This window comes from Rhincodon typus, chromosome 20 (genome assembly GCF_021869965.1).
Source record: "Rhincodon typus isolate 14 chromosome 20, sRhiTyp1.1, whole genome shotgun sequence".
Taxonomy (NCBI): Eukaryota; Metazoa; Chordata; class Chondrichthyes; order Orectolobiformes; family Rhincodontidae; genus Rhincodon; species Rhincodon typus.
The window spans coordinates 16,825,953-16,842,209 of NC_063351.1; the positions used below are offsets into that span (position 1 = coordinate 16,825,953).

General features: G+C 38.7%; 1 protein-coding gene across 1 annotated transcript in view; it reads left to right on the top strand.

The window, feature by feature from the left end:
* The window catches only part of dntt (deoxynucleotidyltransferase, terminal), a 246,633-nt gene that overhangs the window by 157,871 nt on the left and 72,505 nt on the right, over positions 1–16,257 (top strand). Inside the window, exons 8-9 of the mRNA XM_048609074.1 lie at positions 3,426–3,525; positions 9,375–9,674. Of these exons, the coding sequence (XP_048465031.1) occupies positions 3,426–3,525; positions 9,375–9,674 (400 nt within the window). The remainder of the gene's footprint in view (positions 1–3,425; positions 3,526–9,374; positions 9,675–16,257) is intronic.

A 16,257-nucleotide genomic window follows, 5' to 3' on the forward strand; every position in this document is an offset into this window, starting at 1 on the left:
CCCAGAAATTGCTGGAGCAACACACCAGGTCTGGCAACATCTATGGCAAGGAAGCAGAGTTAACGTTTCGGGTCCAGTGACCCTTCTTCACTTGCTGCGAGAATAATCCATTCCTCGTGTTGTCATCGCTTTGCATTATCTCAGATCTGTGCCCTCTGTTTCTCGATTCTTCCAACAATAGAACCAGTTTGTCTCACTCTACTCTATCCAGACTCCTCATAATTTTGAACACCTCAAACAAGCCTCCTCTCAATTTTTCTTCTCCAAGGAGAAAAATCCCAGCTTCTCCAATCTATCTACATAACTGAAGTTCCTCAACCCTGGAGCCATTCCCATGAATGTTATCTGCATCATCAGTTAGGCCTTCATATCATTCATAGAGTTTTTACAACATGGAAAACTCCCTTTGGCCTATCATTTCCACTTTGGTCATTAAATGTCCATCTATTTGAATCTCAGTTTCAAGCACTTGGCTGTAACCTTGTATGTTATAGCATTTCAAGTGTTCATCTATTTAATGTAGTTCCCAGAACCATTATGTTTTAGACAGGTTTAATGCAACTTCCTTGCTTTTATATGTTGCTAATGATAAAGCCCCGGATACTGTATATTTATTAGCCGTACTCTTAATCTGTCCTACCACCTTCATTGATTTATACACATAAATATCCAGGTTCTCAGCTACTGTACTCCCTCTAGAATTGTATACTTTATTTCATATTGTCTCTTCACATTCTTTTCACCAAAATGAATTGATCGCTCCACACTTCCCAGCCTATCCATTACTAATAAGCAGTTCACCACCACCTACTTGAGGGTATTTAGAGATAGGCAATAAATGTTGACTTAACTAGTGATGCCCAAATCCCATGATGATTGTAAAAAAAAACCCTCTGCCTTATCAATTTTAAACCCCTTAATTGTCTAAAGAATATCCTGCTTCAGCATAACCTGTGTCATATCTTTTGTCTTGGTGAAGACAGATGCAAACTTTTCATTTAATTGTCTCAGGCATGCCTTTTGGCTCCATATGTAAAACTTCTTTTTGAAGCCTATTCAGGCTCACTCCCTTTTTTCTTAATAGAAGACTTTAGAATGTTCTTTAGGTTAGCTGCCAGTTTATTCTCATATTCTCTTTGTTTCTGTTACCTGCTTTTTCAATCTTCTTGGAATTTTGTAATCAGGCTGGCTATTGGCTGTTTTCTCAACCTGACATCTGTCCTAAGTATGTTTTTCATATTCATCTTCATTTTTGTATTTTTTTTAACCTAAATGACCCTATACTTTTTGCCTTACTTGTTCCCTCCATAGGTGTTCACCTCGACTGTGCCCAAGCAGCTTCTTAAGCGACAGTTTTGATTTCAATTTATCTGGATCTGATTCGTACAGCATTGAAATTTGCTTACAACTTGCTCTTAAAGCATTGGATTGTTCCTTGTCAATTTCTGTCTTAAACCTTATTATAAAATTATCACTATCTTCAACATATTTGTGTACTGATACCTGGCTACTTGACTCACCTGATTCGCAAATGCCAAATCCAGCAATGCCTCTTTTCACATTGGACTGGAAGCTTGCTGCTGTAGAAATCGCCTCTCAACACACTCTAGGAACTCTTGACTCTCTTTTATTGTTTATGCTATTATCCAAGTCTGTATTTAGATAATTAAAGTCCCCCATAATAACTATTCTATAATGTCCACATCTCTCTCTGTGATTTCCTTGCAAACTTGTTTTACTTCTTTCCCACTAGTTAGTGACCTAAAGATCTCACTGACCAATGTAGCTGTTCCATTTTTTTTTCGCTTAGTTCTAGATTCTGTTCTTGGCTGCACTGGGAAATCTACTGTTTCCTTATTTTCTCCTGAATCAACAACTTCTCCTTTTTTCCTTCCTTCCCCATCTTCCCTGAACACTTTATATCCCGGAATATTTACTGCTCAATCCTGCCCTATGTTGAAGCTTGTTGGGATTGTAGAGTCATACAGCATGGAAACAGATCCTTCAGTCCAACTCATCCACACCAACCAGATATCCCAATCTGACCTAGATCCATTTGCCAGTATTTGGCCCATATCCCTCTAAACCCTTCCTATTCATATACCCATCCAGATATTTTTAAATGTTGTAATTGTACCAGCCTCCACCACCTCCTATGGTAGCTCGTTCCATACATGCACCACCCTCTACGTTAAAAAGATGCTTCTCGGGTCCTTTCTTGAATCTTTCCCCTCACCTTAAACCTATGTCATGTAGTTTTGGACTCCCCCACCCTAGGAAAAGACCTTTGCTACTCACCTTATCTATGCCCCTCATGATTTTATAAACCTCTATAAGAGTCACCCCTCAGCCTCTGTCACTCCAGGGGGAAAAAAAGTCCCAGCGTATTCAGCCTCTCCCTATAACTCAAACCCTCCAGTCCTGGCAACATGCTTGTGAATCTTTTCTGCACCCTCTCAAGTTTAACAACATCCTTCCTAAAGAAGGACAACCCGAATTTTACACAGTATTATAAAAGTGGCCTCACCAATGTCCTATACAGCCACAACATGACATCCTAACCCATATTCTCAATAACCTTACAAATGAATGCAAGCGTGCCAAACATTGTCTTCACCACACTGTCTACCTGTGATTCCACTTTCAACGAACTGTTAGATGAAAAAGCTTGAGAAGAGGCCAGTGTGGAGCTTAAATTTTGGTATAGATGCATTGGGTCAAAAAAACCCGTTTTTGTAAATGTATTGAAATGTTGAAATTTAACAAATTTATCAATAGTAAAAAATAAGAGTTCAAAAAATGCAAATTATAAATCCTAGTGATAAATTCATTCAACGGTCAGTCTAAATAATTTAATTTCAACATCATGGAAAGATAGGGAAGCAGTGTTTTTGTGATGTTATTGATTTTGTCTCTCTCTTGATAATGCTTTTCATATCAGTGCCATAGTTTGAGACATTGAAGTCTGTAGCAATTTATAATATAACCATGCCACAATTGTGACATAGCTCGTGGAGAAAGTGGGCAGCAGAGCTTGCTAATCTTCAGTGTGTTGATATTGCTCATCCTTTATGACACAACTGAATCAGATTCATGACAAGTAATATTACTCATATCACTTTCTCATATCAGTTGAAACATCTGAACTGTGTCCATTGGGATGAAAGGTAGCACACTTTGTTTTAGTTTTAAGATAACGGTTGTGTTTCATAATTGTATCAATGATCAGTTGTCAATTCACACAAAGTCATTACTGAGCACAAAAACTCTTGAAATCTCTTGGTTGCAAATAGTGAACTCAATGTTGCTCCATTTATTGTTTTTGGAGAAGAATTTAAGATTATTTCATTCACAAAGATTATCTGTGTTAAAATTATGTAGCTGATTACTTGCAACTCTTACTTTTGATCTTTTTGTTATTACAGAGGTAAGGAGACTGGCCATGATGTGGACTTTTTGATCAACTGCCCAGAAACCATGGATGAAAACTTTCTTCGTAAGATAGTCAATAAGCTGGACATTCGGGTAGATATCAACTCTGATCGATCAAGTTGCTTATTGCTAAGTCACTGTAATTAATGTTATATAATGTATATGTCATTTATTTTATGCGAATAGCAACATCTAATGGAAAAGCAAGAACCACCACAAGTTAAAAATTAGCCAAAAATCAGCCAATGCATCAGGAACGTTTGTTCACTAGATTCAAGGCAGAACAGATTTATAATTGCAATTATATTAAGAATAAAAGTTAATTTCTTTTGAGATTCAACCTTTGAATCTAATTAGAAAAAGGAAGAATTATATTAGCTCTGATTTTATCTCCAGGCTTGTTCTGGGTCAATGGTGGGTAACGTGACTTCAATAAAGATTTTACCTTCTGGTGCAGAAAACAGACTTGGGCATTTTACCTCCTAGGCTTCATTAGAATTCCAAGTGCAGTTTTCCCACTGAAATCACAGAGAAACAAGTTCAATTTCATAGCAGACATCTTCATGGCACCATCAAAGGCTTAGGAAATGTGAAAAGTCTTGGGCCACCACATCATTACACAATGTGATCATCAATCTTGCACCAGCTTTGCTACTGAGGATACGCCTTATAGGTGTACTAAGTGTTAAGTGCAATCTAATGTCCTCCGCCAAGGTGCGTTGGTAGAGGGGGATGCATTGTAATTGACTGAGAGATCCCAATGCCTTCACCCTGTTAAGTCAGGGTCAGGAAGCCTTTCGGGCTACCTTTCTGCTCAGTGGTACAACACCTTAAGTGGCAATTTAAGAGCTTCACTCTGTCCCATTCAACCAGCAATGGTGGGGAGCTCACTGTCCAAGAAGGCTAGCCAACAAACACTGTTTAGTTTTCTTGTGGTTTTTAGGGTCATATGCTTGATTGTGGAATCTGACATCGGAAAGGGGAAGGCCATATGATGCTATCTCTCTGCTCTTGGTGTTGACACCCTTCTGTCCACACTCGCAAATACCCCACGTTGCCACACCTGTCCTGTCCACATTCACCTCTCTCTCATTGTGGATCCTTTGCATGGGAAATATGAAACAATGAAATATCAACAGTCATGCATGCTCATGGTGCTGCAGAGCTGCTAGTATCTACTTAAAGATAGAAATAGGAGCAGAAGGAGGCTATTTTGCTCTTCAAACTATCTCTGCAAATCAACATGATCATGGTTGATCATCCAACTCATTACCCTGTTCCTGCTTTCTCCCAATACCTTTAAAATCCATTTAATCTAAGTATACTTTTCATATTCATCTTCACGTTTGTATCTTTTTCACCCACATGTCTCTGTATTTGTTTGCCTTACCTGTTCGCTCCATGGGTATTCACCTTTACTGTGCCTAAACAGTTTCTTCAGCTACAATTCTGGTTTCAATTTATCTGAATCTGATTCATACCACATTGAAAGTTTCTTATACCCTGCTCTTATGCATCGGATTGTTCCTTGTCATTTTCTATCTTAAACCTTATTATAAAATTATCACTATCTTCAACATATTTGTGTACTGATACCTGGCTACTTGACTCACCTGATTTGCAAATGCCAAATCCAGCAATGCCTCTTTTCACATTGGACTGGAAGCTTGCTGCTGTAGAAGTCGCCTCTCAACACACTCTAGGAACTCTTAACTGTCTTTTATTGTTTATGCTATTATCCAAGTCTGTATTTAGATAATTAAAGTCCCCCATTATAACTATTCTATAATGTCCACATCTCTCTCTGTGATTTTCTTGCAAACTTGTTCTACTTCTTTCCCACTAGTTAGCGAGCTAAAGACCTCACTGACCAATTTCTTTCCCACTAGTTACTGACCTAAAGACTTCACTGACCAATGTCAATGTTCCTTTTTTTTTGGCTTAGTTCTAGATTCTGTTCTTGGCTGCCCTCAGAAATCACCAGCCCTAAATCTGCTCTATAGGTTGATGATTTAATGACAGATTCTAGTGCTAAATTCATTATCTCATGAAAATAGGTGCCAGGATCACAATGAGATGTTCATCCTAAAATGATGTTTGGATGAAGGAAGCAAACTAGTTTTGTGTAGTTTTCTGCTCATTTTAATGATTTCAGTGCCCAGTCAATGTGAGCTACACTGCTCAATGACTGAATCTGTCATTTGTTGCCTGTGAAATTGGTGAACATGACAATATCCACTTTATCAATGGTCAGGCACCAGTCAGACACTGATGGTGTGGAAATGTCCCCTGCACAGCTGAGCTGGACTCCTCTGGTGCCTTGATGATGACTCCAAGCCACAAACAATCCTGACTTTGAAATACATTGCCAGTCCTTCAGTGCTGCTGGGTCAAATTCCTGGAACTCCCTCCACAACAGTCCTGTGGTTTTACTTGCACCAAATGGACTACAATGTTTCAACAAAGCAGCTCACTACCACTTTCTCACCTAGGGGTGGATAATAAAATCCTGGCCCAGTCAGTGAGCCTCCTCATCCACTGAATGAATAAAAAATAACAGGTGATGTCCCATTATAACAGCCTGACAAGAGCCCATTATAAAAAGTTTAAAGGCAGCGGTGAATTTACAGCCATTGTCTTAGCAAAAATACATTGGAACAGTACGGAGAGATAGATGACTCACTAAATCCATGCATGGTACAAACAGCAACAGTGAGTGTAGGCAATGGGGAGTCGGAACCATGTTTCAATTGGAAGTGTGTTTGATGAGTGTTGTTTGTCACCAGTCATCTTGAATGTCTCTGCAGAAGCACTGATCAAACAAGCATTTGAAAACTAGTGTTAAGATTGGGGGAGGGGAGCAAATGATAACTTCAATTAGATTTGCTAATGACAAAGTGCTTGAAGCAAGCACAGGGAAAGGATAGATGAGTAAAACCAGGCAGGACCTTTGGAATGAAAAGGAGCCTTAGCAAAACCAAAATAATGCAAGTGTTAAATCATCAAGAAATATTCATATATTCATGGAAGGAAGAGAACTGGGACAGGTGCAAGAATTCAAGTATTTTTGAAGCATAGTCTCTGCAGATGGAAGATGCAACAAACAAATAAGATCAAAGATAACAATGGGCAAAACGATATTTAGTAAGAGACAGTTGCTAATCAGAAAGTTGAATTGACAATTTGAAAAAGCAACATGTAGAGAGCCTGAGTCAGAGTGTTATTTTTTGATGGATCTAAGACTAGAGCTTGCAGAAGGAGGGAAGCATGTAAATAAATAGCTTTGAAATGTGTGATTGGAAGAGAATGGAAAGGATCTGCTTCCACAAAAAGTAACAAATGTTGAAATGAACACAATTAGGAGAAGGAGGGAGACTGGGCAGGGCACATTTTAAAGGAAGCAAACCTGTAAGAGACATTATGGTGGAAAGATTTCAATGAAAAAGATGATGAAGGAGGAGAATATTAATGCTGGCCGGCTTGAACATTGAAGGAAGCTATTGTCAAGGCATAGCATGGAGATCTATGGAAAGACTACATTGAGTCAAAGACTTCCCTTTGGGCAAAGCACATACGATAATGTTTTATTTGGTAACAAGTTCTGTTATGACAGATTGCAGAGATTGGCAACAGCCTCCCTGCAAAATTGCAGCATCCTTGAACACTACGTCTCAGAAATGTCCAGGAAAATAACTCTTAGCCTATAGACAATGTGGGTAGATAAGTAAGATAAGCTGTGAGCAGCTCGCCTTAGCCGCAGCCTTTTAAGAGGCCCACTTGCTTCAAGCCCCAGTTCTAAAGCAGCTGCTCCTCCTCTTCCAACACTTCATCTGTCCAAATAAGTGACATCAAAAAGGTGCTCACATTAAATAGTGAATGTTTAGGATGGAAATGTAAGGATATAATCAGAAAGTAGCAAAGAAGCTCAAATCTATCTTAGAAATGCATTAATCACAACTGAACACAGATTCTAACTTTTTTCCCTTTATTCATTAATGGGATGAGGGTGCTGCTGGCTAGGCAGCCATTTATTGCCCATTGCTAAGTGCCTGGAGGGCAGGCCAGAGTCAAACACATTGCTGTGGGTCTGGTGTCACATGTAGGCCAGACCAGGTAAGGATGGTAGTTTCCTTCTCTAAAGGACATTAGTGAACCAGATTGTTTTTCCTGACAATTGATTCATGGTTGTCATTAGATTCTAAATTCAGATATTTTATTGAATTCAAATTCCACCATCTGTCAAAGCAGGATTTGAACCTGGATCCCCAGAATGTTATCTGGGTCTCTGGATTAACAGTCCAGTGACAATACCACGAGGCCATTGCCTCCCCCAGCTTCAGATAGCAGTCACATCAGACTTATGAAACTAATTCCATTGCTTTTTACTGAGAAAGTTTATTATTGACCAGCTCCACCATAAAAAGCCATAGTCAAAGGGTTTCTAACAGGAATCGAGTAGTAGGCAAATTTTACACCATTTTAGCTGTTCACTTACATTGTTCTTGCTGGTAGATTGTTTTCATAATCTATGGTCCCAATTTGAAACCAAAGAGAGGTAAGTTCCCAAAGTCCTAGAGAATGATAAGGGTGCTCTCTCATTAGTAAGAGATGGCTGGTGGCGGTTCAAGCTGAGGGTCATCACATCTCAGGCAAGGTTGAGAAAATGGGATCTTCATGGTGACCTCAGCCAATTCAGGAATTGAATCTGTGCTGTTGGCATCATTCTGCATTGCCAACTAGCTATCACCAAGTTAAAGCTCAAAGCATCATGTTATTTGTCCTTTTTAAGAATGTACACTTTATAAATAGCATGTAGGTTTTTTTTTCTTTCCAATTTCCATCTTCTCTTTTGGTGTTGTTCATGTTCATTCTGGCTGACTACATTCTATACCATTCTTGTCTGTGTATAAAAGTTAAAGAACATAAGAATCATAGATTATATAATTTACAACACAGAAGGAATTCATTTGGCCCATTATTCTTCTGTGTGTGCTGAACCATCAACAGGATTTATATATCATAGCAATTTGTAGCTCCTCACTGTAGAAAAGCATCCTAAAGTGAAGCTCCAAAGAAGAATCGTTGTTTCAAAATATTGACTCTGTTTCTGTCTCCACAGATGCTGTCAAATCTGCTGAGTTTCTCCAACATATTCTGTTTTTATTATTCAAAAGTGCTTTGCAGGTTTTGAAAAAAATAGACTCTAATCTAATTGCAACTCAATATTCTTTCACCAAACTCAAGATGTTAATCACATGGAGAGCGTTCATGGATACGTATTGAAAATTATTTTACCTTTAATTGTAGGGAATTTTACATCCACCATATAATTCACTCATGAGTTTTCATGCCTGATTATATAGTTACTATAAATAGATTTAAGATTAAGTGAGGTGAAACTATTTTATTCATATTGCATCTGAACTGCAGAAATCTCATCACTGTACTCTTTGCTCAAACTGTATTGCTGTGAAAAACAATGCCTTTTTGCAGTCAGCTCAGAATGTGACAGTCCTCTGGAGGCCTGGAAACCAATGGTAAAGTGAAGGAGGCACAGGTTGACTGTTTGCATCGTAACCTTGTCATAGGAACTAACATCTTGAAAGGATTTAGCATTAGCAATTAGGATGGCTTGATACTGCAGCACTGGCCTTCTATTTGGAAGATGAGATTTGTCACCAGGGATGTTTTTAGAAAACCATTTCTTCTTTTCACTGTTTGGTCAAATAACAAAATGTGAACTGTCACAAGTATGGAGGAAAAAAATGAGTTTCACTGGCTTGACAACTGCGGTAAAAATGCTGAACTGAAGGTCATGTACAGGTATAACTTTCTTCATACATGAAATGTATTATTTTGTAAATCTGACAATTTTATGTTGGACAGCTTTGCTTATGATATCAATCAATAACTTGTTCACAGATTATTTCCCCTTTCCTCAGGGTCTGCTTCTGTACTACGATATGGTGGAGGCCACATTTGAAAAAAGAAAATTACCCAGCAAAAAATATGATGCCATGGATCATTTTCAAAAATGTTTTCTTATCCTAAAATTGAACAAAGCGCTGGTGAAGAACAGAGTCCTCGGTACGTCTTCTGTGTCTGCAGCAAGGCCAACTGATAAGGGGGCAGAACCTGAAGTAAAAACTCAAGTTAAAGATTGGAAGGCTATCCGTGTGGATCTGGTCATTGTGCCTACTCAGCAGTTTGCCTATGCACTTTTAGGATGGACTGGATCAAGAGTGAGTAGGCATTTTCTTTTTTATCATAAAGATTGTGTTAAAAGCCTGGAGGCAGTAGAATAGATATCTCTCTTTCTTTGGAAATTGTTATTAACCAGCAGATCCCAAGCACTCTCGCATCACAGTCAATAAATACATTAATGGCTCATGAAATGTATCTTTTCTCAATTGGTGTTTCCCTTCTTCCAGCTCATCTGGTTCAAACACCAGAGTAAATTACATTTTCAGACTGCCAGTCAGATTTACAGAAGGAGCAATCCCAGATAAATTGGCAATTTTTAACAGCTGGGCATGAATTGAAACAACTGTAAAAATCTACTTAAGGCAGATAGTGACATCAAGTAATTTGATATAAATAATTGTAATGCAGCCAGCCACATTGATTGAGTGAGTACCTGAGCTGCACTGCTAGACGTGGATCAATTGGTAAATATAAGAACATAAGAAACAGGAGTTGGAGAAGGCCATATGCCTGTCAGGTCTGCCCTACCTCTTGATGTGATCATGACAATCCTCAGAATCAACTTCACTTTGCTCCCACCCCCATTCCCAATATCCCTTGATTCCCAATCAAATCCTGACAAAAAAATCCGTCCATCTAAACCCTAAATAGCCAGAGGAGGTGGTAGAAGCAGATATGATAGCAATGCTTAAGAGGCATTTAGACAGACACATGAACAGGCAGGGAATAGGGGAATAAGAACCATGCGCAGGCAGATAGGCTTAGTTTAGAATGGCACCATCGTGGGTGCAGACATAGTGGGCCAAAGGGTTTGTTCTGGTGCTGTATTGTTCTATGTTCTATGATGGTGTATCCTCAATGCTCAAATTGTGCAAGGTTCAAATCCCTCTGGGTGAAGAAATTTCTCTTCATCGTAGTCCTAAATGACCAGCCCCAGAAACTTTGTCCCCTTGTTGTGGATGACCCTCAACTGAGGAAAGGATCCCTCAGTTGAGAAGTCTCTTCATAATTTGGAATGTTTCACTGCCACACATTTGTATATGTTCAAGACCCTGTCCTGGGCTTGAACACAAAAATCAAAGATGACACTCTGGTGCTTTCCTGTACCTCTGACATCAGAAGGTATTCATTACCTTTTGACCGAATTCCCTTTGCTAACTTATTTGGATATCCCAAGTTATAGGAATGTGACAATAATTTTACATATTGGGAATTACGTATTGTATAAGTTAACAGATATGAAAAGGTGAATGTTGGAGACTGCATTAATCTCCACTTAGTCTGATGATAATAGTTTTGGGTAAGGAAAATAGAAGTCTCGCTCAAGATCCTGATGGAGATATGGATCACATTGCCTTTTAAGAGTCTTAGTTATTGTGTCTAACTAGCCAATGTAATTTGTATCTATTGCTACCAAGTAATAGATTACATCTTGTAAGACAAGTGACACTTCCCATTCAGAGTTAATAGTGTTTGTTCTCTACCACTGTTAACCAAATAAGCCCTTAGACCTTATGTGGTGTAGTCGTAGTGTGCCTGTCTGTAGACCAAGTGTCTCGAATTCAGGTCCTACCTGCTCCAGAGGTATGTAATAACACCTACGAACAGGTTGGTTCAGGAAAATACCTACTTGTCAATTTTCATCCAGAAAAGAGGATTGTTGGCAGACATGATCCCAAACATTGCTTGGCTCCCCTGTATGAACAACGTCATAAACCCCATATAGACCATTGTGCGCAGACATCAAGTACACAATGAGCACTTGCTCACAGAGATAATGACATTGATTTTCCCCCTATTTTAAGGGCAGAGGCTGGTGTGCTGGGTGTGCTGGATATGCCACCTCCAATACCAAGAAAACTCCATGCCACATGCCATTCAGCACATCCAGAGCTGTTGGCAGAACATAGGCACGGTTCTCAGCCTATTGCAGGCTTTATGACTGGCTTGCTGGGTTATCAGAAGCTGGTAGTACATCAGAGGCCTACAGGTCCTGGGTGTTAAGGCCAACTTTTTTGGGGATCTGGTGACAAGAGGGTAAGTCATTTTTATAGGTTTCTGCAGGGTTGGGTTTTTGGGGAGAGCATATTAGACGCAAGAGCATAAGGGTTGCTTTCAGAGGCCACCTCCTTAACCACTGCTGCCACCACCCCATCCAAGTCTCCAACTGCTCCCAAATTAGAGGCCACCCCTATCTCCACAGGAGGGTTGCTCTGGGAAGTCAGCTAACTTTCTCATTCACCAGGATGGCATGTCATCAGGCAGTTGGTGAGTTGAGGCCATGAATTGACAATTTAAGGTCCTTTAGTTGTGACTGGTTGAGAAGATCTCATTTAGTAGCCACTGGGATGCCCACTTGATGTGTTTCTACAGTAAACAAAGAGTTGTTGGCCATCTTCCAGGTAATTGACAGCGCAAGGATTCAGAGGGTTCAGGTGTGGGAAGGGAGGAGAGTGCACAGGCAAGGAAGTCACAAACTTCCTCGTCTGGCCCAGAAGACCACTCGTACTCTGCCTGACCACACAAATTTTAGACATGGCAGATGGGCCACTACAGACCTGCATCTATCAAGTAGTTTTGCTACACACAAAGGGCAAGAGGTGTTTAGAGCTCTCTTCCACAAACAGCAGTGGATGCAGGATCAGTTGTTAAATTAGTCTACCTCAGATTTAAAATTTTGTTAAGCAAATGTATGAAGGGATACGGATGAGAGGAGTTGGGCCACAGATCAGCCAAGATCTCATTGAATGGTGGAACAGACTTGAGGGGCTGAATGGCCTACTTCTGTTCCAGCGTAACTTAGAGCCCAGTTAAAATTGTATTGGGGAGCCATGTAAATACTGGGACCACAATATGCAAAGATTTATGACATGACTTCCTTTGCATTAGGTGGGTGTTTCATCTGAATGCAAAAGCCTGAAGGTTAACCTTGCAAATGGCTTATAAAGATTGGACTTTCTGTAGGAATATAAGGTCTTTAACAGTTTACCACCAATTTTATGCCAGGCAGGTAGTATTAAATCAAACTCAATAAAAGTCAAAATATTTCAATGCACAAGTACATCCAAAAGCTTAGATACAGAGTAACAAACTGAAACTCGGACTACTTCACCTTCTGACATTCTTAGCAGGTGAATGTGCAGAATGTGGTGAATTCAGACAGGCGGGAAGTTGGGAAAAATCTTATAATTTCCTTTATACATTATATTTATATATTCTATCATGTTTTTATTTTTAACTTCCTCGCCAATGTTTTCTTATTCAATTCTGAATTCACACATTGATCTCTCCCCCCATCACCCTTGCAATTTTACTAGCTGTTTGCAGGCTTAAAATCTCCTTCTCAATTCTTCCTTTTGTTTCCTCTTTGTTTACCTTTGTCATCCATCTTATTTCTTTACACAGATTTCTTTGTTTGCCGTCTATTCAGTCTCCCTTCAAAAATGTCATGATTGACTTTACATTTGATTCTGTTTATTTTTTTCTTTCCCATATTGTCGCAGTCTTGACAAATATCTTTTCTCTGCCTCTTTGCTTTCTTATTTCTTCGCTTTTTCCTCTTCACTTCATTTTCGTTCAGTTGATCCAGACACACAAGTTGTTTTAAAGTGTATGATAAACATCACTGGTGTACAGATCATGCTACACTGCAATCTGAGAATCTCTGGGGCACTTAAATGGTCCCTGAGAGCTTCCTTAAGTTAGATCTTCATGAATAGCTGGACTTTTTCCATGCAGATATTCCAGAAATTGACAAATAAGTCTTTATTTTGAAGTTCAAAAGACTTAAGGAGGTGGTTCAATAAATTTGGAGATTGTTGCAAAAATTGGGACAGTTGCCAGGTATACAGATTGTCCAGTCAGCTCACCTTGACATCCTATTTTTGGATCACTTTTATTTTGCAAAGACAACAGAGGAGAAAATATCTATAAGATGACACAACAGATGGTCAAGGAATGAAGTACTAACATGTTTTAAGTCCTCTATTGCTTTGGGACTTGTAGACCTTGAATAATGACATAGTATGTATGTACTTCTCTACTCCACCTTTCAGTCTTATTCTAGCTGCAATCCATAAAAATTAAATTATTATCTGTTAAAATGAATTTATTTACTTTTAGTAGCTAGGATATTGAATGTTTGTGATCCTGCTATATTAATAGTCTACATTCGTTGATTTAGATTGAACAATAGAAGGGCGAGCCTAGAAAAAAACAACCAATTGATCACAGTGGCATCACAAACAACTAATCCTGGTTTCTACTCTAATGTATCGGATAGAAATGTTGAGCATGAAAAGACAGAATTTATCAGCTAGTGAATAAAAATAACATTTATTTAAGAACTAATCCTTCTCTTTGCTGACACATAATGATTGTTACAGTCTGCCTTGCTAGGTTGGATGCCCATGAGCATATTATAACAATTAACTAGGTTTCCATTTTAATCAGCTCCCCATTTCCCATTTTTTTGCTTAGAACATAGCAAAAACTCATTATACCACCTTAACATGCTTGCTGTCACAGAATACTGATATAAACTAGATCCATGTTCACGATTCCTCTGAAATCATGTTCTTTGCCACCTTGTGCAAGTGCATCATTATCAGCTTCAGCTTCAGAGGTGCCCATGTTGCACAATGGGTGGAGGAGGATTCATTTCAGTTTTGTTTTTAAAAAGCAATAATGTCAGAAACACTCCTGAAAGTACCAAAAAGATTTTAAAGACTTCTATGACCGCAGGCCCCGACCATCAACAGAAATCAAAGAGGTCAGACCAGCAGTGAGGATTTTATCTTAAATGTAGCTCAAGGTCAGCAAAGTATGCACTGCTAGAATAACAATAAAATAACTCAGACATGGATATTTTAAAATCTAGTTTACTCATGAATGATAAAAATTAAGATGATTTCTGATTAATAACTGTCGAAATAAAAGACAGACTAGGAATGACTCAGTGAAATATTGCTGAATATGTAAAATGTGCAATATTCAAACAGACTAAAGCTTTGATTAAAATATTAAACAGCTGAATATTGTATAAATCAATTAAGAAATTGTCTATTAATTTCTAGTCTTAAATGCAATAATTTATAGTTATGTTCAAAACATACCAAGTATTTTTTGTTTTAACATTTATCCAGCAAGTTCATGTTACACTTTTCCACAGTCAATATGTAAAACATGTTTGTTGGTTTCCTATCTTTGCATACACATATTCCCTTTTGGGAATAACAGGAGTACTGGAAATATTAGAGGCTGAATATCAACCTGTTCAAATTGTGTCATGATTGCTCCTTCTCTGGCCAACATGTTCTAATGTGGAACTTGAACTCTGGTTTATAGGCAGATTTATTACCTGCTGAGTCACAAGACCTCCATGTGAAAGTTGTGATAGCGAGCCATCAGCTTGTTTCATATTGCCTTCAAATTTTATTTTCGTTGGACTTCAAGACCATTTGGTCTTTAAAGAAATGGAACCCAATGTGATTCATACATGTGCTGTTAGGCTTCCGAGTGCCAAAATGGGTATCACCTATGAGACAACAAGGTGTAGAGCTGGATGAACACAGCAGGCCAAGCAGCATCAGAGGAGCAGGAAAGCTGATGTTTCAGGCCTAGACTATGAGACATTGTGTTTCAGAAAATCCAGCCACATGGTACAGGCTCCACAACCTCTTTTGTTGAAGTCTTCAGGAACTGTTTGATGCATCAGGGAAACAAGGACTGTCTTATCTGGAAAACATTACTAGCAATGCTTTAAAATGAACCAAAGCAGTGTCTCAAAGGTTTAATGCATTGATGACTTCCATTGCAGTGGGCAAAACTATTTGTCTGGATCTCATTTTCTAGTGTTTTGATCAAACCCTAGTAACTAGATTAGAAGATTGTATTCTTTTGTATTGGGTACTGTGGTGGTGAGTAATAGTGTGTAATTTTAAACTTTAAGGTATAATTCCTTTTTCTTAAATCTAGTATTGCTGGTTTGCAATTAGGATTTTAAATAAATTTGCAGCTTTTAAGTTTTAAATTTCTTTCAGGATTGGATGGGCTAATCAAGCTCTCTGCTGCAGAAATGGTGAGAACAGTTAATTCAGGAAATACCATATCTGCTTCCTCAACTGCCAGCTAGTAGAATCTCATCTGAAACTCTGTGGAATAAAGAACAGAAATTTAGCGCAATTCATGGAGTGTACTGAGGTAGAGTCGAGTCATTGCAAGTTTGGTGAACATAGTTTGGTGATGAAGGGAGAGAGTTTTTTTTTTCTTTTTCTATCTTTGTCATTATTTAGGAGACCAGGAGTTGAAAAGCTGCATGTAAGAGCTATATTTTTAAAAGAAAATGAAAGCATGACATCATACGACAAAGTAGGGCTCCCTGATCTCTAATCACTTAATAGCTAATTGTACAAAGTAAGCTTAAGTTATCGCAGGGCAGCTCAGCCATGAGGAATGCCCATCCTGTGGTATGTGAGCAATTGTGAGCATTCCACGTAACCTCCGATGAAGATATGTGGAAGAAATGTCTCCAACTGCAGAAACCTGAGCTCTGTGGTCAGAAATCAAGTAGTGAATAGACTTCACTATAGTGGATTTGCGATGTTGGGAGTTTTATGGATA